Here is a 23,566-nt window from a genome sequence, read left to right as displayed (position 1 = left end):
CTGGCTGTCTTTTACTGTCTCCTTGGATTTTCTTTGGCAAATGCAAGAGAAACTATGTTAATAAAGAGAATTTGTTTATGTGGAAAACCTTTGGAAATAGCATTGGCTGAAATGATTTTATTTCGTCTCACAATTTTAAAGGTTAAATATAACATTTCCAAAATTGTTGCATTTGGAGGTTGTGTAAAGAGATGTGTTGAATGCTTTCACCTTTATTAGTCATAGGTGAGGTCTTGGCAGCCATCATCTGTCTTTGAAGATACCACACATAGTATTTATAGTTACGTAGGATCTGTGGCTTTCTGGATAGAGAAGGCTCACAACCCTCTCACTTCTGAATTGTTTTATTGCCATGAAATTGTAAAACACCCAGCAGCATGTTAAGCAAAATTGAGGTTATTTTATTTGGCATCACTCTGTTGCCATGAGTTATTGAATGAGCTGTTGAGAAGTAGAACGAAGAATTCTATGAAGGTGCTAAATGTTGTAAATAATCTGAAAGAAACTCTAGCATCACTTGTTTAGTGTTGATGTGAACCCACAGTAAGCAGAAATACATGAATCATGAGTACTATGTCCAGCCTGTGAAGGCTGTGAGTCCTCCAGTCCTGTGGGTGGACTGGAGCATCTCTCTTACGTGCAAAAGTTGAGGGAGCAGGGCCTCTTTAGCTTGGAGAAGGGCATCTTGTCAAATCTTTGGGGTCTTGTATACAAATACCTTAAGGGTGGGTGTCGAGACAACGGGGCCCAATTCTTTTCAGTGGTGCTCAGCAATAGGACAAGGGCATCAGGCACAAACTGAAACACAGGAAGTTCCATCTGAATACGAGATAAAACTTCTTTACTGTGAAAGTGAAAGAGCATTGGAACACGCTTCCCAGAGAGGCCTTGAAGTCTCCTTCCCTGGAGATTCTCAAAACCCTCCTGAATGCAATCCTCTACAACCTGCTGGTAGGTGAACCTGCTTTAGCAGGGTGGTTGGACTAGATGATCTCCAGAGTTCCCTTTCAACCCTAACTATTCTGATTAAAAGGACTTAGAAATGTAATGGCATTCTGGTACATTTGCTAATATATTTCCCTGACAATGTAATTTCATCCTTTCTGCTGCCTTTCTTTAACTACGAGATCAATTTACACGAATTTTTGGGCTCACACTAGGAATTTATTTTATTCTTGAAGAATTTAGTAGGACAAATGATTGAGTCTTTCTTAAAGATATTTAAAATGACATGCTTGATTAGATCTTTTCTTCTAATATAATATTTTCATTTCTAACTCATTGTGAAATTGAATTAAGTGCAAACTGAGAATGTAATGATATCAGTCATCAAAAAACTTGAAATAGCAAATGCTTGGCATTTCAACATTTATAGAAATAAGTCTTGTTTTCCTGCTTAAACTTGTTTAAAAATAGACAGTTTCTTCTGCAAGTCAAGAATGTACTATCCCAAACCAATTTTTTATTATTATTGTAAGCATGAAGAAACTGAGCTCCAAATGAGTTAAATTGGGCCAAATACAGTGATATTTCTTGTCTAGGGAATTAGGTATGACAGTTGTGGAAAACTTGGAAAATATTCTCTTTCACTTGGTGCAGTCAGTGTGTACACATCTGAGAATAGGCATGCTTCTGAAATGTGTCTCTGCTTACAGTATTGCTTTCTGCCTTTACACATTAAACTGGAGAACCAGAATTAAAAAATAAACAATGACTTGATTTTTCTTTTGGATACTACTTCTCACAGATTCTTTCCTTCATATGCTTCTCTCCATTGGACCACAGTTATCTTCCCTCACTGGAAATGCAATGATTGTATTTAGCCTGACAGCTCTCTGGTTCTCCTTAAAGTCAAAAAAAGGCATCAGCTCTTAAGCTTGTCTGGAAATACAGTCAGAGATGCATCCAAAGTATTCCATTCATGATTCCTAACAGGGAATTAAGTTGACTCTTACGGTGAAATTTTCTTCTTTTGCTGCCACTGTAATTTTGGTGTGCCCCAGATGATAAACTTGCAATAAAAAAAAAAAATCAGATCCTGAATCACAGAACATTTACTTTTGTAACTGATGAATATTTAGATTGCATCTGGGGCAGGAGTTAAAATCACCACTGCTTTGTATTTAAATTTGTTGCTTGTTGCTAACATTCAAGCAAGGTAGCCGTGATAGGGTCGATTGCAGTGGTCCTCTGGTAGCAATGTCTAGAGTCTGCTGGTGGCACATCTTTTGCAGATATTAAAATGCATTATTCACATTTATTCCAAGCAGGGCTTCTCAACACCTGGAGTGTGTGAAATAATTCTGGATAGGTACTGCGGGTTGCTTTGGTGATAATAGAACATTTTTTTAGAAACCCAGAGACATCCTCTGGTCTAAACATCACAGCCTCAGCCATAATTGCCTCAGCAATACATGCATTGCAAATGTCTTTGTTAACAGAAACACAAAAGCTGTAGCCATGAAAGGTGGTTTGGTGCCAGACCCAGGGTTAGAAACAGAGCATTATGAAAAGTGTTTTCATTTTCTTTATTTTCATTGTTCAGTGAAAAGTTTCTGTGATAATGATAATACAACACTTTCTGTGACGTTAGAAACTGAGAACCCTGACATGAGGGCTCTGCGTACTAAAATTGTTAACTCGAATTTGTCTTTCGTTCTCTAATAATGCAATTTTAAAATTAATTGTAAAGTGAAACTTCTTGAAGTGAAAAACTGATAAACTGCTTTTTTACCAGTTTCAAAATTTGTTTCATTCTTTTGTAATGAAAGAGGTGTTCTCATATGGAGATGATGTGATTGCATTGTTTCAGCTAAAGGGCAGTACTGAACAGCACAACATGGTTGTGCTGTTGGTTCAGTATGACCTGCAAATCATTTAAAAGAAAATAAAAATGAGGCATCCTGGTTTAGATTTTTTTTTTTTTTTTCTGAAGAGGCAGATTGTTAATTTCAAAAACTGGGGTCCAATTCCTTTGGACTATAACTTTATTGTCTTTATTTGGGCTGTGCAAGGGATGAATTTCAGTTGTCAGTTCTGCACTCTGAATTGCAAAATGTCTCCTGGGACTTATAACAACAATATTGTTTATATTTGAAACTGCAGCTTGTGCTAGGAAATTAGGCCATTTCATCCTTGGTAGCAAGTGTTTACAGTGTCAGTTAGAAGGATTTTTAACTAAGGGATTATTTTGCCTTCTAATTGCATAATTTCTTGTTTGTTATTCATTAGTGCAGATATTTACTTCCCATTTTTCTATTTCAGTTATCCCATATGTCTGATGGAGGAAAAATTGTCTAATATTTGCTTTCTGAAGTATTTTTATTCTCTTCAGCTGAAACACCAACACAGATGTTCTTCTCTCTCTAATTAGCATATGTTTATATTTCTGTTAAATTAAGTAACTGCAATAGTGTGTATATAAATAGCACACAGCAAGTGTTAATGGCAAACCGGCTTGTCCTCTGAATGTTACCTTAGCCTGCAATAATTGCAAAATTATATGAGATTATGTTCTGAATCCAGTCCAAGTTCAGCTCAATCTTTTAGTATGTTCATATGAAAGATAGTTCAGGTTATTCCTGTTTAAATTGTTTGTTGCTAGCAGTGTGGGTGTCCAGAAGATCCAGCTTGATCTTTGGCAGTAAGGGCAAAGGAGGTGACTGTTGCCATTTTTGTAATTTCTTGTTTCTTGGCTGCCTGTAACTAGAGTTGGTTTGGTTTTTATTTTTCCAAAATGTGTTAGCATTTTCCACATTTCTTGTTCGCCTGAAGAAGACTACTGTACATGTACTCTTTATCCCATGGAGGTAAGGTGAATTTGTAACAAACCTGCTGGTTTTGGCTTTACACTAATGCATAGTACTTGAGGAACAAATTCATCCAAACTCTTGGTTTTTGGAGTTTCTTAATAGTGCTAAAGAGCCTTCCAAATATCTTTGGTCTCTTCCTTCCTTTCTGTGATATTGTAACTTCTCAGTGGAGTAGCTGAGACCTAGAGGAATGGTAACTTGTCATGAAGTAGGAATGTAGAGGGCTGGAATCAAAAAGCTTTGAGGAGAACTTTGCTGCAGCTACTGTTGCCAACCAAAGATTTTATGTGGTACACCACAGCCTCTGTGAAGGCACACAATGTACCCTCTGAAGCAGTTTAGTCTAGAAGTTAGGCAATGTTAACTTGTTTATAATAGCTAAAACCTGGTGAGAATGCCTTTTGGCTTTTAAATACTGCATGCACCTTTTAAAAATGTATGATGTTCTGAAATTGAAGTATACCTAAATAAAAGGAAATATGTGGAGAGTGTGGGGAGATGCACAGATAAAAAGGAAGAAAGGGTGAGATGTGGTCACGGCACAGCTCCCATTGACTTCACTGGGTTACTTTGGTAACTAATTTTTTTTCTTTTTAATTACAGTAACCACTTTGTGTAATATTAAGTATGTTTTCCATTGATTCAGTATGTTGATATATTTCATCATCTTTGTACTTGCCACAACTGGCTGGAGTCCCACTCTGCACTGAAACAGGATATGCAGTCTGCTTGCAATCAGTGCAGAAACTTTGTGCAGACATCTGCCCAGCCATCTTTAGCTCTCTTAGGAAAGGAAGCTGCTTTCAGCATGGGTGTTTTGTGCTTGACATTAGAAATGCTCCTGTTTATTCACCCATTTATGATCTGACTGAAAGTAGCCAGAAACATATGTGAATAAAACTGTCTGTGTGTGCCACTAGGGAATTCTTAGCCTGTTTCTGGTTGCTTTGAATGTCACTGATAAAATTTCTGAACTTGAATATTTTCTCCCAAATGGGTATATCCTATAAGTTCCTGCAAGATCCTGTGACCAGAATTGCATCCCCTTTCACAGCAGTGGAAAACTGTTTCAGGTGACAGTTTTCAGAAACTACTGTGAAAGGTGTTAAGTGTGCTGCAGCTTCTTACTACACCTCTATAAAGCTGTAGATTCTTCTGAAGTAGATTTGTGAGGAGGCGTGTGGCAAAGCATTAACGGAGTTGGCTCTTCTGTGTGGGAGTGAAGTCTGCAGTAGAATATAGGTAGTTCTATTTTTGTCTCCTCTGCAGTATTTTTTCCTCTGCTCTCATGGTGAGAACTCTCCTCCTGTGATTTCATTATACATATGTGCATGATTCTCCATTCTTACAAATGTAGCAGAGGAAAGAGAGACTGTGGTCCCATTTTAAGAAGCTTAAACAGTTTGCAATTCAGCAGCTGGCAGTTAGCATCACTCAGCTAGAACTTAGTGTCATAAATGTCATAACTTGCAGCTCTGAAGGCTCCTATTCTGTTTCAATGTCAAGTGAAACAGATTAGTAGAACTCAAATTGGTTTAATCTAATCTCTTTAATCTTTCTTTGGGTTATATTTATCTTCTTTACACTGGTGTGGACTACTAGATACATTCATGCAGTCAGAGTGAGAATCTCAGCAGAGGGATAGTGTCTTGTCAAACAACTTTTGGGTGGTCTATGATTGAGTTTTTCTTTCTGCTGTTTCCTTTTTCTTTGCTACCTGTAGCACTCTCACTGGCATTCGGAGCTTCCTGCAGCCACCTACTTGCTGTAGGGATAAGAATTTCTGCATGTGAGCTGTCACCTTGGTCTGTATCTACATTAACATTTCAGACCAGATCTAGAATGTACTTTTGAAGGGAATTTCCTTACTGCAGTTCAGTACATATCCATCTCTCTTAGGATGACAGTAAAGTGGATGTTCCCCAGTAGCCCACCTAATTTGTGCTCTTTGATAATGCCTTCCCTGGGACTAGGTTAGACCTGGACTGAAATATCAGTTCCTAAAACGTTTAGGACAGGGCGCACCGGGGCATTGCCAACACCTAATTCACTGCCATCATTTTCCACAGCTTGCTAGTGCAGACATCCTTCAATAGAGTTAGAGATCAGTTTTATCTACAGCTGAATTCTGATTCCATCTGGGCCTCTTTTTGTAACTGCAGTGGAATGTGATCAGCAACTATTACCAAGGCTGTGCCCAAATTCCATGTGACAGTTACAGGATGTGTCCTATGACCACCAAGAATTAACTTTGCCTGTTAAGTGCAAGACGACTTCCTAGCATTGACATTGCAATACCTTTGTGAAACAAAAAGGCTGGAAAATCTTGTGTTAGTTAAAGGATGCATAGCATGTGTGACATAACTCTAGGGACACAATCCTATTTCTGGTTATTTCTAGTAAGATAGATAAGTATTTTGTGAATATATATATATAATAAAATACATGTCATCAACTTGTGTTCAGAATTTTCTGAAATAGATTGAACTTATATTTACCTATGAAGGAGTATGGAGAGTATTTTAAACATTTTGGCTGTCTTTATAACTCGTAAGTATGTACATCTGTATTATGTCTTAATATTATATTTGTTTACTGCAGGGAGTTGGGAAAAACAAGGTTGTTGACAGATTCCTTCACCTTTTGAACAGACCCAGAGAGTATTTACAGCTACACAGGTAAGAATGTGTTAGATTTCCATACTTTCTGGTTTTAATCAAATTTCTCATGTTATTAAAACTCATGTTTCTGAAATTAATGTGTTTTTGGTGTTTGAACAAAGGCCCCCTAAGTGGCACACGGACCACAGGAATGTGTCTGGCAGAGGCAATAAGCTGACAGGTTGAGGAGTGGGTACAAGAATGTGGTGCAATCATCTTGTTTGATACACGAGGAAGTAGAAGTGTGCTGATGCTAAACTTTGTTCAAAAAACAAGTAATATTTTGCTGTCATTTCTGGAAAGATTTCCCTAGCATGCAGTATTGTGTGAGGGAAAAACTGTTTGAGTATATCACTCATCAGACAAGAAACGTTCTACATAGTAAAGGTTTTTTGGCTTTTTTCCTTTGGCACTCCTGCTAAGTGCATGTATTTCTTTCTCACCCATAAGAGTTTGGATTAGAAAATTACATCATAAGCTAAAAAACAGACTTCAAGACAACAAACCAACTGAAAACAATTCAAAAGCTGAAATAATAGGAAATTATCTGCCTGCTTTTTATAACATGAACTTGAAACTAATAAATGGAAAGAAAGAATAAATATACCTAGAAGACTCATTTTCAATTGAACTGAATCCCATTTCAGCTTTGTTCCTAATCTTTATCTCTTTGTCTTCAACTTCCTAGCTTCATACCCTGTCTCTTTCCATAATCACTGTTTTTTAAATAGTGCTAATGAAAATGTTGATCTTTGGTATTTTGCCCATTAACAGCATTGTCTCTGTAACACTTTGTCTCCCACTTTCTCACCCAGAGTTTTGTCTTCAAGTGTCTTGTACTTGTATTCCTGATACTTGGATAGCTCTATCTCATAACTTCTCTACTGCTGTTCTCCTTTATACTACTTATTCTAGACTTCCATCAGTTCGACATGAAATTCTGCTTTTGTGACCTCCTACTTTCAGCTTTGCATTAACTTTCCTGCTTGGAACAGCTACCCACTTTGTCTGGATAAAATACACTGTGATTTTTGCCAATCCCAATTATGTCACAAAGTACTGCACTATTTCTGTCCTTTTGTGTGTTCTCCAGTGATGAGGCAGAACAGTGCTTAATATGAATTCATATAGCTCAGGAGAACATTGTATAAGCACCATGTTTGGAGTTTTCATGCAGCTGTAGAACGTATAAATTCTACATGCTAGTTGAGACATCACTAGGAAGAAAAATGTGCATTTATTGTCTTGTCAATACAGTGTTCTATAGTCTCTATAAGGTACTGCTTGTGATTACAGGGGTTTGGAGAGAGGTTGAAGTAGAAAATGAAGCAGAAAATTATGAGTAGTCCTATGTAATTATAGAAAAACAATTTATGAATATAGCAAAATCAGAAATTTCTATTTTCTGGGTAGTATTTTGAAATGCTGTGTGAAGAACTCAGTCTATATAATATTTTGATTATACTTTACAGGGTGTTTAAACAAGGATTAGAGTATTGTTAGTGCACTCTTCTGGATTCAAAACAAAGTAAGAGCAAGTTTACAAAATACCCAAACGGTTTCCTAGTAAGCTTTTACATACTTTGTGGGGGAGATTCAGTCAGTAGCTTATGGCATAGATATACTTTCTTAGAAAATATTCTAGAATGTGTACTTCATCTTTGATAGTCCTGTGTGTTTCTTCAGATTTCCTAGCTAGCTACTGTAAGTACCTTTAAGCATGCCAAGGAAAGCACTTCTAAATATAATGCTTTTAATGGTGCTTGTATACCTGAATTATAGATCTTGACAAATTCGTTTGGATGGGTTTTTTGTTGGTTTGGAGTGTTTTTACTGTCTTGATGAAAGAGTGTAAGGAGTTCTGCTGTTCTAACTCTACATATGTTTAATGATGTTCAAGCAGGGAGTATTTGCCTTAGAGGCAATAAGCTATTACCAGGAGTCATTTTAAAATCTCACATTTTATGTCTTGTACTTCAAGAAGATGAGAGGAGATAAAAGACAGGAAAAGGGACATCTGTATTTACTTGCTCTGCAACTGATTCACATGGGAAGGGTCAGCCTGACCTAAAGGTTTTGATTGCTTATAGAGGCTATAAATCCCTTCTCTTAACATTTCCTACAGCATCTCGTTGAGAAGTTTTATATTCTTGAAATTTGTAAGTCTTATCAATCATTTTAATACCATAAAGCAGAAAATCTTAATGGAAGGAAGTTGCAATTAGATTCAATAATGACAGAAAATAAGAAAAAAGTGTATTTATGAATTATTAAAAAAATTGGCTGCTTTCTCTTGCATACTTCCTAATATTAGCAGCTGATCAGGAGTTAACCGGCTCTCTCATTGCTTTCATTGTGGGATTATGGAAACAGGTAATATGGCACAGGCTCAGCACAGCCTCTTCCTAGGACTGCACTCATGAAACATTTTACTGCTTTTCTGTGTTAAGGAAGAACTTCCATCTGCCAGGATTTCCCTGTCCCTCCTTTCCTACAAGAATAAGTTTCAGCAGAGAAATTCCAAATTTTTGTTTACCCTCCTGGTATGGGTGTCTCCATTTTGTTCACCCAGGACACCAGCTACATGTTACAGAATAAACAACAGCTTTATTTTGTTTTATATCAAAGAACTTTTAAGAGTTCTTATAGAAATTAAACATGTACTGGTTTTACAGGCAGTAACTAAGAAACTGACTGAAAGAAACTTTGATCTTCTCCAAGCTAATGTAACGACTATGTGTGTTGCTCCTAAATTAATGAACTCTGGAAAGCTTCATTATTTTATGAACCTTTCTGTTACTGCTTTTGCTATCTCTTCTGTGGGTGCTGTGGAAAGAATTTTCCAGTGGTTCTACACAAAAATCTGAAGTTAAGTTTGGTAGACTAAATTAGTATTTCATTAAATCAGGGAAATAATTTTCATGGAAACTGATAATCATAGAACGTGCTGAGTTGGAAGGGAACCACTAGGATCCTCAAAGTCCAGCTGCTGGCCCTACTCAGGACCAGGAGTCTCACCATGTGCCCGAGAGCATTGTCCAAATGCTTCTTGGACTTGGGCACACTGCGACCACTTAAATGGGGAAACTGTTCCAGTGCCCAACCACCCTCTGGGTGAGGAACCTTTTTCTAATATCCAAACGAAACCTCCCCTGACACAACTTCAGGCCATTCCCTGGGGTCACTGGTCAGCACAGAGAAGAGATCAGTGCATGCTCCTCTGCTTCCCCTCACAAGGATATCTTGCTTTATTTTTCCTTATTGTATATTTATGTTTCATTATATCTTTCTTTTTTAATTCCCTCATGATATCTTGCTTTGACTTTCACAGTCTCTAAAACCAAGATGATTCCACAGAAAGAAAGGAAAAAAAACTTCAGAGGAGACTCAGGCAAGAAAATGTGCCCTGTTAAGACTGTAAAATCCTTCTTAGCACTGATGAGAGCAATAGATAAGTATAAAACTGTAAGCTCCCAGCTCTCCTACATAAAAATGTCAGAAGAGAGTATCATGGACTCTAAATAGTTGACTCCTTTGATATGATCAAAGAGATTAATTTTATTTCTCTTATCATCAAATTGCTAACTAATTTTACACAAAGGATGATTTTGCTGGAGTAAGATGTTCTTTATCTGTCATTTAAACATTTACGTTTGCATCTATTTGGAATTAAGTCATACTCTCAAGCTGTTTTTTATGTTTCAATTAGGATGATTTCTCTTCCTTGCAATTACTATTTTTGTGATGACTATATATACAGAACTACAGCATTTATCCTTCTGTTTTCAGTTCAAGCTTGATTTATTGCTCGAGTTTGGGAATTTTGGAAGGATTTTTTTTTTGTTTGGGTTTTTTTGGTTTTGTGAGGATTTCGGGAATTGTGAAGAGACTTTTGATAGAAAGCTTCCTAAAAGCCTAGGTTCTGACTAGGAACGTGTAAACTTTAGTGACACAATTTTTGTGGTAGTTTGTGGTGGTATAAATTAGGTGCTAAATGTGGAGAGGCATGTGGATTAATATATATGCATTGAGTTTTTTGGAGTCATATGTTGCTGATCTTAGCTTTCATCACAATTTAAAAAAATACACTGCTATGCTTAATACAAAAGCATAAAAAATAAAATAAATATTTAAATGTAATTTATTTTCATATACTAATTTAGGCAGCTAAAAACAACTGGAAAAATATTGGGAAGAACAAGACCTGGGAAAGCTGTCACCGCTGTTCTGTTGGTGTCGGATTTGCTTTAAGCCACATAGCCAAAAATATCTACTAGTAACATGAAATCTCTGAAATTACCATCTGCCATCATGAATTGTGCTCTTAATTGCTCTGATGGCAAACAAAAATCTCTCTGTCTTGATGATGCCTGTACATAAAATTAATTGCAGAACATCTATGTTCGAAGAAACGTGTTTGTTAGGTTCAGGAAGGCATGAAGTTCATTTTTGTATATCAAAACCTTTTCTTTAAAGTTTGGTGTACATTGTGCTCCTTGATTTTTTGAGATATTCAAAATCTGGATGCTGGACACTGTCTTGAGTATCTTGACTCTACATGGCCCTCTTTAGCAGAGAGGTTGGACTAAATGACTTCCAGAGGTGCCTTTCAACCTCAACCATTCTGATTCTGTGATTTAGCAATTTCTGCAAGGTAGCAGCTGGATGACCCCTAGCTCTTATTCTAGGTGTGTTGTAGTAATGTTGTAGTCTTCCAAAAAAAAAAAGTTAAAATTAGTTTATCTTATCTTTATAAAATTTTATAATCCAGCAGTGGCTGTTGCATGGAAGGAAGCCATTTGCACTGTCCTTAGCTGATGCTCAAATGTGTTAGTATGAACAGTAGTTAAAGTTGTGAGAATTAAGAAACAGCTTCAGACTCAATATTGTTTTCAGAACAGTGTGTTAATGAGATTAAATTTGATAACTTCTAGAATATTTATTTATTGTTATGATACACATTTAAATGAGTGGTTGTTAAGCAGAAATTTCTCCATTATGTTTCCAGCTTCATGCTGTGTCAGTGACAGATTAGCTGTAGCAAATGCAAAATTTGGAGCTCAGTCTCCTCTGCCCCCTATCACAGCCATTCCTCTATACGATTGAAAATGGTCAGGAGTAAACACTACTGATCCTTTTCTGTTCTGATGGGAACTTGAGAACTAGTGGGAGAACTGGATCCCTCCTCTGAGCTACTAAAGATGGGGCCACTGAAGTCATGATAAGTAAAATTAGTCAACTTCAACTCTAATGTTTTCAGTGTATAGATCTGCATAAGAACATCACCATCCCTTACAGAAATAGAAGCTTTTGATGTGTAGACTGAAGTGTAATCTACATCAATAATTTATTAATGGCTATGAATGGATTTTCTGCTGCTCAAAACCTCAGTGAATCTGCAGATGCTAAATTATTAGTTTCGTTCCGTTGTTCTCCTTCTATGTTTCAAGAAAATAATCTTCTAGGAAATTAGTTTATTGTGAAAAAAGATAATATGAATCTTCATAGAGTCATATGGCAAAAAGAGGGAATGTTTTTTAGTGTGTGAGGGTTGTTCTCTATGAAGTCAAAAATGTTAGAACGGCTTGTAAATATGATGTGATACCTTTTCTTGAAATAGAGACCGCAGGAAGTTTTCTTCTTCAGCTTTTGATAAAACATGTTTACCCCTAAATTAGCTATGTTAAGTCTTAGTTCTCCATTTGATATCTTTTTCTTACAAGTTGAGATAACTTACTTTTCTAAGCATTTACATATACACTGCAGCAACTTATCATTGTTGTAAATGTGATGTTTGACACTGTCAATGGAATACTAACTGCTTTGAAATTCTATTTTGTATCTGATAATCTTACTATTCTCTCTCAAGATATTACACTACCTTGTTCTATGTGTCCCAATGCATTTCTTTACAAAGAATTTGCTTAAAACATCTTGATTTGATATCACATCTTCCTGTCAGAGTTACTATATTTATTCTAGTGACTGATGATTGAAAAGTGTGATACAGGGTTAATTTTAAAAATCTACTACATTTTGTGTTGTGCCTTTTCTAGTTCCCTAATAAATTACAGTAATCTGATGATCTTTTTTTCCAAAACTTACCTGTGTTTGCATATGTTATCCTTTTCAAAAGAAACGTAATTTTGCTGGGATCTTTAACAATCCAATTAATGCGGAGTTTGAGGTAGGAAAATGAGCTTACGGTGTCCCTACAAGCAATACTTACTACAAACTGTCCATTAATCTTTACATCTTAATTTTCTTTCCCTCTTTTTCAGCACATGTAATAAGTATAAAATCCAATTATCTGTTTCCCTTATTGACATAATTTAAAACTACCCTTTCAGCTTTATTGACTTCAGGTTTTTAAAATTCTAATTTAAAAAGCTGTTTCAGAAGAAACAGCTTCCTTTGCCCAAGATACAGGTGGATACTAGAATTATATTGTACTTGTTCTCAGAATTGCATTTGATTGTCATCTCTTGAAAGAATATATGACCACATGAAATAACTTAAATGCTGATATAGCTCGGCAGGTCTGTTTTTAAACATGAACAATACAGAAAAGCCATCTCCGTAGTGGGCTGTTCAAGGAAGTGTTCTATAGCTGCACTGGTTTAGTTCAGTTGAGCACAGCAAAGGCAGGGGAGATGTTGTGTTTTGGTTTTGGCAGCCACAAAACAAAAGTCTAGGTAATTTTTCCTCATGACTCATGTGTCATTAATGTTTAGATTATTTTCTTTTAATATTGTACTTTATATTGTGTGCTTTATTCTTTATGTTGCTCATGTTAGGAAATAAGTAATAAGATGATACATTTTTGTCATGAAGATTTATGTTGTGAAGCCCTGAGTGCATTGACTATATTATAGGTGTCTTTATAGTTTTTACTTGTTTTTTGCCTGTTTTCTTAAATACCTTTTCAGCCAATACAGAGTTGCAATGCAAAGCTTCCAAGATTTCATGCCAGCCAATGGCCCCTATTTCCAATGTTAGCTTTTCATAAGCTGGCTGACTAGCTCTTTTATTGTCAGATTCCAGGTGTTAGAAAGCTACTTAGTTTTTCTTTTTTTGTAGGAATTGAATTCAGGTTTAATATCCTGCTGCATGGCTGTTACAGAGAAATAGCTCAGGTTAGAAGACCCTATTGTTTCATTTTCCTCTAAAGCTGAAATAAGAGTTTCTCACTGTTTACTCAATTAAATGTATTCTTACAAGCAATAAGGGAAGCTGCAGGGTGTCGTGTTTCCCCATTTATGGATTTTACGATTAGAGTGAGTGAATTTTGTATTTTGTTTTGGCAGATGGATCACATACAAGTAATTGTGTAACTTCAGATTTAAGCATATACCATGAATTAAGCATAATTCCCTTTGACCTTTCTTCTGCCACCTGCAGTCATACTGAGTAATGAGTACCTTTATAGTCAAAATAATTTCTTGCATTTTAAACAAACTTATGTCCTGCTGAGTAGCTGTAACAGCATAGCAGAAAAAAAAAAAAAAAGGTGAATTTAATTATCAGTTCCTACAGATAAGTCAAAAAGCCTTTACAGGGTCATTTTTACAGAGCAATGAGACATCTGGTTGGCTTTTCAGATATTTCAGAATTTCCTAAACATAGCAGTCAGGTCATGCAATGCAGTGGCTCTGTGATGGGTTGACTAAAGAAATTAATTTGTAAATGTCAAAATCGTGCAGATTGATTCTTTGTGTTGGGATTGTCTGCTCTTCATCAGGATAATCCATGAGTGGATTAACTGACCAATTAACAGCTTCAAATGGCCTTTGGACTAATTATTTTTCAAATACTCTTTCAAATTAGGTCACAGCAGATGGGTATATTCATGTCTGATTGACATGTAGAAATATGTATCTAGGTCCATAGGTATTTAATAAAAAATGCCTCACAGAAATGAAGAAGAATTTCTAGAGCATACACTCTACATCTCTGTTTTTTCCTTTTAACCACTGTGAAGTTTTGTGTGGTGAATCAGGAGGAGGCCAAACCCGAGCTTGGTTTATATAACCTTGTTGCCATGAGCAGGGGACCCCTAGAACACAAGGTTGCCTTGCACAAATAATCTCTTACCCTTTTAGCCTCAGTGTAAGTACACACAAAAGCCAGGACTGTATTCTTCTGCACGTGTCAAGATGGAGTAATTCCAGGGAATGTGAGTGTTTGTGATGTCAGCTGGGGCCTGACACTGTGTCCTGTATTAGGGCACAAGCCTTCCTGGGGACTCAAATCTTCAATTAAATCATTGGAGCACCTTTTGTTAAACTGGAGGATAACAACTAACTCTCTGAGTTAGTTGATGGAAACTTCTCCTGACACAGTTCGTAGTTGTTCTCCAGAAGGAAGGCGTTGCTGTCAGTGAAACAGAAACTGTCACAGCAGTATGTTGGAGTCAGTCTGCAGACCTCAAAAATAGCTGCCTTTAGGGTAAAAATGCAGCAGTAGCAAAAAATAAATAAAAGACAGCAATAGGAGCTAATTAAAAACGTGAGAAGAATTCTCAGAAGTCCTACTATGAATTGAGTGGTCATGTCAGAGGAGTTTCTATATTTGAGTAGTAAATATTTCTTCTCTTTTTTTTCTTTTTAAATTGAGCCCTTGTGAGAAGGGCTTCCTTGATAAAAGTACATTCTTAGAAAGATATTAGTGAGTTTTTCCTATTTTTCTTTTACAATCAGATAGAGATAAAATCAGTTCAGTTGAATAAGATGACTGTATGTCAGATAGTTTTTCTCCCTCTACATTCCTACCGTCTTGCTTCTTTGTGTCAGACCTATTTTAATTGCTGAATGTGATGAAATTGGGAGGTTTTGGTATTCATGTCTTTGTTAGAGCCTGTTAGTTATTATTAAGGTGCTATTGTTACTAAGTGAAAGTGAATTGGAGTTTTTAGTTGCTTTCCTGAGGGAATTTTGAGTGCCAGATATATTTTGCATTTAGGAAATGCTGCTTGCTATGTTGTTCAAAAATATTTCAGACTTAGTGCGTTTTTGTTTTTCCTACATTTCAGTGCCTTTACATTTACGTAATTCATTAAAAAGCGGAAATTTAAGAAAAAACCCAAAGGAGACAGTTTCTTTTTAGCCATTCTTTACTGTGTTTGGGTCATGGTAGGTTTCTGAAGAACAGAAATTAATGATATATAAGTGTATAGCATATGATTCTGAAAGGAAAATAATACTGATCTGTCATAACCCTTGTAAAACCATTCATACATGTCTGAATGTAATAGCCTAAGCAAATACAGGAATTTCACATGCACTTAAATTATCAAGGCAATGGAATTAATATTTGACTTACATTTAACTTCTGTAATACACTGCAAATCCCCCAATGTATTTCCTTAAATACTAAGGCCAACTATCAACGAAGCAGAAGAAAGATAAAATAAGAAAAAAATTAGAAGGTAGATTCAATTGATAGATGTCAATTTTTATTTTAGTTTGATACCTTCTGTATGTTTTTTTTTTTTATGTGCTACTTTTGTCATAGCACTTAAATGAACAGTAAACTCTTGTAGTGTTTATTTTCCCAAAAGATATGTCAATTCTGTCTTCTCTGAAGAATGAGATCATCCTAAGGATTTGTGTGGGCCGCTGATTATTGTGGAATACTAAGCAGAATTTTGTATTCCGTGTTAGGGGGTTGTAAGTAATCTCTGCAGAGCCAGGGGATTAACTTGCTCAGCAAAAGTAAGGTACTATTTCATGTTACAGTAGAAAATCATCTCACATTTTTGTCTTTTCTTGTGTCATCACCTGTGTGACAGCACATCACTAGAGATATTCATTTCCTGATGTGTTTTGTTCACTTTTTTGTTTTTCATTCATTATCTCCTAAGTGCAAATTTATGATCTGTAAAGTGTCCTGTAATTCATCTTCCTTTATGTTATTTTTGGCCTATCCTCGGGTCCTCTCATTTTCTCACCCTTCTATTACTTTAAAGAGATCACAGTTCAAATTTGACAAATTCTTCCCCTTTTAACCTTGTATTAATTCCTCAGAACATTTTTCCTTGCGTTATTTCTGACTAATTAGTACCTGTGACTGTGACCTTCAAATACTCTAGCATTTGGTTTACACATTTTAAAATTCTTCTGCTGCTGCAACTATATGGGCTTGAACTAGAAATGTTAACTGATGGTGGAGGTAGGCTGATACATACAATCTGAAAATTTAGTCCCTAAATAATGTGTGTTCAAGAAACAAAAAATCACTGGTTTGTTGTTATTTTTGGATCTGTTATTGATTTTCTGCCCAGCGTATGAATTGCTTAGACACACAGGATGACAACAGAAGCTTTGTTTTTGTGTCCACAGTAGGATTTCCAAGATAATATATTAGTGCTACTGCTTATTTTAATGATTTAATAAATTATATGTTGCAAGTGAATACAATGTTAATGTAACTATTTGGGGAAGGGTTCCCTACTTGTGACAGGGTTAACTGAATTGAATGTGGTCCCATCTTTGTAACCTTTCCCTTGCTAGATTAAAGTTCAGATCGGGTAGCTAAACATTTGAAGTCTCTCTTTCTGCCCTCTGCTTTATTTCTGTGCATGGAAACTGGGATAAATCAATTGTGGGCTTAAAACTAAACAAGAAATTATTAGTGATTAGGGAGAGAAATCCTGCTGACAGCAGTTTCAAATAAAGGAAATGTGCAAGTTATCCTCTCAGTTTAAAACTGTTTGGAAGCTGGCCACTTAATAGTACTGCTAACAGTACTGTTTGATTTCCTGTACCCATGAGCTTATCAAAATTGTTGGTTTTTACAAGGTGTTGCAAAATTAAAGATAGAACTAAGTGGATCTTTGAAAGAGTGAGTCAGCTAGGCTTAAGCAAACATTTTTGTTACACAGCACAGCTGTGAAAGGTAAGAGATTTTTGTTGTATCAAATATTACATACAGTGCAAAGGTTACCAACCTTACTAATGGACCAGTATGTGGATCTCAAGCAGTGTTAAGAGAGGTTTTCCTGATGAGTTTTGTCCTGTGATCAGCCCATTATTCTTTTGACACAGACTAATCCAAATTTTGAAATATGGGAGGAAAGGGATGGCAAAACCAACTTGCCCTAAGATTGAATTTCCTGTTGCCCATGAAAGCATGGGAGTCACTGGGACATTCTATCATGAGCCAGGTCTGGATTATTCTCTAGCTCATTGGTCCATCTGAAGCCCAAAGTGGGTTCAGAAACAGAGTTGGTTATACAGATCATGACAAAGGTCTGGGCGAGTACTTTATACAATCAAACTTCCCCTGGGTTATGGACATAATTTCTGTAGGTGAATCCATTGTGGTGATGTCTGTTGCTTCACCTTTCTGAATTGCAACTGTTTTTTTATTTATCTGTGCATTCAGTGGTGGTTAAAATAGATTAAATAGTGAAGATTATGCAATATTCTCATTACAGATTTTAATTAGCACTGTTTTACATTTGAAGAAAAGGTAATTCAGCAATTCAAAGACAAATCAAATTTCAGAAAGAAGCTGCTACTGAAGTGTCTGTCCCATCTAAGAGATTATACTGGTCATTATATAAAATGTAGCAAGCCAGCAGGGCTTAGAACTAAAAATAATTAATTTTAAGAAATCCACATGATAGGTTGTTTTGTTTGTTTGTAGGTTTTTTGCATGATGATATGTGGAGAAGAACAGCTAAAAGAGTAACAATTGCTGTTTGTCACAAAAATGACGGTTTCAGCATACTTAACTAGAAATAATAACATCACTAATGTGCCTGCATACAAAAAATACTGGTTCTCTTCTCAGGGGTTTTGTTCTCAGGGTTTATGAGAAATGGAGAACTACTGTGAAAGTCCTGGCAGAGGCAAGGATATTCACATTTGACTATTAAGCGGACACACTGTTGTTCTCAGTTATTCAATAGTCTAAAAAATTTTTTTTTCCTCTTAGAAAGAGACTATTCAATTTTTCATTCATTCATTTTGTATTTTATTGTAACTAACATTCCTGTATTTTTAATTAATACCATATGTTTTTCCACATTTCAGGGATACCACTGTACAAAGCCTTACCCTACAACCTTCTGTAAAGGATGGTCTTATAATATATGAAGATTCACCGCTGGTCAGTAGAAGCATTTGAATTTATATTTGGATTTTTTTTTTAATTTAAACTGTTGGTAATTTGACTTTTCATGGCCCAGTGAGTGAGTTTAGTAATAAACATTTTAATAATTTTTATTGGGTCACATTGGTCACATTTGCTGTGCCAAATGTGAATAAGATGATGATCTTGGGAGTCCCCACATACAAAATGAGTATGGAAAATAATTTAGTATTAACCTGACACATTTTAACTGGTAGAGTGGTATTTGCCTCTTTCTCCTTTGCAGCACCTCACACCTACATGCTAAGTTGGGCTCTGAACAGCTGTTACAGCCATTCTTCAGTTCTTTCAGCTACATGTTGAAAGTCTAGATGCAAGCTGGCTTTACACGTCTGTCTGCACTCCAAGTCGTTCAGTCAGGCTGCTCACTTCCCTCGCTTTCCATCCCTATCCAGGAGAAATGGAAACACCCAACTTTCTTGTCTCACGTGCCTCCTCTTCCTTCTATTGTGGTTTGGCCACAGCTTGTCCCTGTTCTGAGTCTCTTTCTTGTCTCAGTGCCACTGAGGTGTCACTGCTGCTCACTGAGAAACCAGTAATGCAGCTCCTTGCAGGGTTTTGGCCAGGAGTGATGTTATGATTCCTTTCTCTTCTAGGTAAAAGCAGTGAGGTTTGGCCATATTTTGGTAATTGATGAGGCGGACAAAGCACCAACAAATGTTACCTGTATCCTAAAAACTTTAGTAGAAAGTGGGGAAATGGTTTTGTCAGACGGAAGGCGAATTGTTGCCAGTAAGTAGAGCTAAAGCGTTTTCATCATTTACAGTAAAATGTAACATGTTGCTGGTTTTCAGTTGCTCAGTAGCAACACAGACCATTCCAAATGGATAAATAGTTTGTTGCTAAGAAGTTAACAATTAAAGAATTTACAGTAATTTTCTCTGCTACTTTTGCAATAGTCACTAAGGGTTTTTAAAATTAGCATTCTTGTGAATTTTGCTGAAGAATTATAAAGAATCTTAACCCAGAAAGTTTTGACCTCTCTGCTTCTCATTCACCATAAGAAATAAAGATCTAGTTGAGAAAATTATGATCTTGGTTATGCCCATCTGGACATTTGGGGTATCACTGGATCAGGTCTAGAAGGAAGATATGTTATGTATGTGTGCTCAAATTGTAAAGGATTTTATCTGATCAAATATTGCATATGTTTACTTGATTATATGCTTACTTCATTATTTAAATATATCCTGCAGGATGAGGCTATCTGTAATTTGATGGAATTTAATTCATCTGAGTTCCATGAAAAAAATATTTTTCATTATTTTTCAAAAATAGGCTATGTTTGAAGGTATCTCTTGATGCTACTCGATACTAAACTTTACATAATTAGTTTAATTTTAACAATATGGGAAATAATGTTTGAGTGTAGCAGTCATTCAATACTCACATGGCGCACTTGAGTTTTGCTTGTCATTATAAACTTTAGGTGGGCTTATTCTAAAATATTTTCTAGCCAGTCCTAATTATTACTGTAGTTTTTTTTTAGAGGCAGTTAAAGGATTCCCAAACACCATGTGCCACTGGAATCATGCTGAAAGGGAACAAGGTTCTGAATGGAGCCAGTCTGAGTAGTTTTGGAGAACCAGTCTTCACATGTGTTAAATAATGTATCTCTATGTTCTCACAAATTTTGTAGTAACCAGGAGGAATTTCGATCCTGTCTTCCCAGATCAAATAGTGTCAGACCTATATAAAATCACATTTTATTACCATTGGCTTCACCATTTTAGTGAAATTAAATATAAAGAAAACAGGTAGTCTGCACCCCAAGAACAGTGGATGCATTTTTGTGTTTTTTCAATTAAACACTTTGGTTAAATTTTTGTGAAACAGACTATGAAACTTCAAAATGAATGCTAGAAAACTCAGTTGAATGATGGGTGACTGTTCTTCTAATTCTAAGAGGAATGTAATTAAATTAGAAGATTTTTTCTTCTAATTCTAAGAATTCTTCACCTAATCTAATTATGTTCATTCATTCAGTATTGCAAAGCTTAAATATGCAAGTAATACATTTTATTTCTTTTCCAGATCATGCTCATGTAGAAGGGAGAGAAAATGTAATAGTTATTCATCCTGATTTTAGAATGATAGTTCTGGCAAATAGGCCTGGGTTTCCTTTCTTGGGTAATGACTTTTTTGGCACATTAGGTAAGTGATTCATATTAATTTATGATCTTTAATAGACTTGACTAATAGAATATCTGTCTTAATCAATTAGATTTTATGAGGAGAAGGGACCTTATGCATATTGATTGATACTTTATGTCATGTAAGACATTAAGGCTATAATGTAAATTTATGTATCTTAATAAAAGTGCCCAAACTTGCCCTGAATGGAAAAGCTGTATGTGATCATCTGTATTAAAACTAATTTGTTTTATGGGATCTGGATGGACAAGATTATTGAAATCTTTGTTAATGAGTGTATAGAGCATACAAATACTCCAAACAAATTAACTGTAAACTTGACATCTGACAGCTCTTTCAACTGCTCACTATTTTTTTTCCCATATCAAACAAGCCACAGCTTGGGTACTGTCCTGTTTGGTACAAGAGACGGTAGCTTGATGGATGGTTCTTTTCTTTGCTTTCAGTAGCAAAGGCTACTGTATGTTTTGCTGCTAGCACTGTGCTACCCGCTTCTCAATCTTGCTTCTCCATGTATATGGTCTTAGTAAAATATGTATGTTTGACAAGATACTGAATTTATCTCAGTATCAGGTAAAGCTGTCCAAATTTCACACCAACGATATTCATATCAACAGAAGCCTTAGTTTAGAAAGCTCTTATTAGGTCTCAGAAATTCTGTGTGTCAGCAAAGATTCCCTAGAGCTTCATCTCACAGCAAAAACACAAAATTAAGTTGAACAGGGGCAAGTGGTGAAGAATTCTTTGGCCTGTATAGCCCACTGTTAGTCTAAGTGGGCCTCTGGCAAGGTTTTAGCATTGTTGCTACATGATGGCTGTGAACTGAATACCCTCCAGACTCCACTGACTGTATTATCTGTGTTAGCTTGGCCATTGATATGCAGGAACCTTAATTTATGTGGTTTTGCCTGTTAACTTTGGCCATAATGCTTAATCTGTAAGAAATCTACTCAAAATATACTCAAAAAAGCAGTTGCAAACCCAATTCCATACTACTTAATAGTTCTTTGTTTTTCAGGTGAGGTTCCCTCTGAATGGACATTCTCTGTCTGAAACTCATTGACTCTGAATTTCACAAAGCTACGTTGCCCCAAAAGAATTTATTGTTGTGTTTATTTTTCACAGCCTAGTTTCCTTCCTTACATGGACCCTTTAAACAAAATCATCCCAGCGTTACTGCTCTTGGTCTGCATGGCAGAGGTGTGGTTGAGTCTTTGGGGTTCTATATTGATATTATTTTTTCAGCTTAGAGTTTCTTCTGCTTTTAGTTCGTCCTTTTTCTGCAGAATCCAATCATGCTTCTGCAAAGTTTTGTACAACAGTTCAGAGACTTTTTGTGAATAAACTCAATTTATAGATTATATGTTTGGTATCGATATAATGCCAATGTATGGAAATAATATCTTGCCAAATTTCTTACCATACTTCAAGGCAGGCAGGGAGTAAAGATAAGTTCAGTATTTCCTCTAGACCTTTTAATTGGGTTTGCATTAGGGCCCTCCTGCAGTTCAAGATTTCCCTGAATTCTGTGGTGTTTTGAAGGAATTCAAAAATAAGTTCAATTCAACCAGTTATGTTTTCTTAAAATCTTTTTTCTCTTATTTTTTCCTGCACGTTATAGTGCAAGAGTTCTATTATCATTACATTGCAAGGGTTCCATATTGCTGAAGTTTTGTACCTCTGTGATGTTTCTTATAGGCATCTCCTCTAGGCACTGACTCTTCCTTGTCCTCACGGCAGCCAACTGACTCCAGTTCCCCTCAACCAACCAACCCACTCTTTTACACCACTCTTCTTATTGGTTACAGCTGTGGCCTGTTAAAATCAGGCCTGCTCCTAATCTTTAATAATTAACCCAGCTGCAACTCTTTAGGGGGTACGATTACTTTCCACACTACCCTCATTTACTTATGTTCTATCCCCCTACACCTGCATTCATTTGACTTTTGTTTCTTCTTGAAGTTGATTTCTCCCTCATGATATCAGCTTCATTAAAATGACAGATGAGATCTCTATGTTTCCAGAAACCTCAATGTTCCTCATAGCTTGTACTTCACATTTTTCACAGTTTCAGCAACTGGGTACTCAGCATTCTTTTGAGTCATATCTTTTGTATTAAAGGTCCAGTGTTAAACTTAAAGGGGCTGTTGGGATGCTATTTCTTTATAAATTATCTAACTTTGTGCTTTTTCTTTTTTCTTTGTAGGGGACATTTTTAGTTGCCATGCTGTTGATAATCCCAAACCACAGTCAGAACTGGCAATGCTTAAACAATATGGTCCCGATGTTCCAGAGGCGATTCTGCAGAAACTGGTAGCTGCTTTTGGAGAGCTCAGGAGCTTAGCTGACCAAGGAACTATTAACTACCCCTATTCAACTAGAGAAGTAGTGAATATTGTAAAACATTTACAGGTACAGTACATCACATTTAATTGAAAGCTTGAGGTCATCAATACTGATTTTTTAATGCCTGAAGGTTTCAGAAAGAAGATGCCATTATTGTTCATGCATTTTTATTTAATTCTTGTGAAGCACTTTACATTTTGAAAGACGCATAATATTAAAGATGTTCAGATAGTCAGAGGATAAGGATCACAGATGTACATGGGCAGATATTTTTTCTGCATATTTATCGATAGAAAAAAAACCTGTAAATCTGTTTTTCTACTGTGTGAGAAAAAAGTTGCATACTGTGAATACTGTGTGCAATGTTCATACTGGCCCTTATTATAAAACTCCATATTCAACATACAATACTTCCAGGACAGTGCAACTGTTCTATTC

The 23,566-nt window shown here is 36.0% G+C and overlaps 1 protein-coding gene across 1 annotated transcript in view; it reads left to right on the top strand.

Moving 5' to 3' along the window:
- VWA8 (von Willebrand factor A domain containing 8) overlaps positions 1-23,566 on the top strand; it is a 182,782-nt gene that overhangs the window by 78,878 nt on the left and 80,338 nt on the right. Inside the window, exons 21-25 of the mRNA XM_058018846.1 lie at positions 6,414-6,490; positions 18,511-18,586; positions 19,225-19,360; positions 20,663-20,782; positions 22,989-23,194. Of these exons, the coding sequence (XP_057874829.1) occupies positions 6,414-6,490; positions 18,511-18,586; positions 19,225-19,360; positions 20,663-20,782; positions 22,989-23,194 (615 nt within the window). The remainder of the gene's footprint in view (positions 1-6,413; positions 6,491-18,510; positions 18,587-19,224; positions 19,361-20,662; positions 20,783-22,988; positions 23,195-23,566) is intronic.

This window comes from Melospiza georgiana, chromosome 2 (assembly GCF_028018845.1).
Source record: "Melospiza georgiana isolate bMelGeo1 chromosome 2, bMelGeo1.pri, whole genome shotgun sequence".
Lineage (NCBI taxonomy): Eukaryota > Metazoa > Chordata > Aves > Passeriformes > Passerellidae > Melospiza > Melospiza georgiana.
Note: the sequence above shows the minus strand (reverse complement) of the source record. Positions and strands in the feature narration are given on the sequence as shown.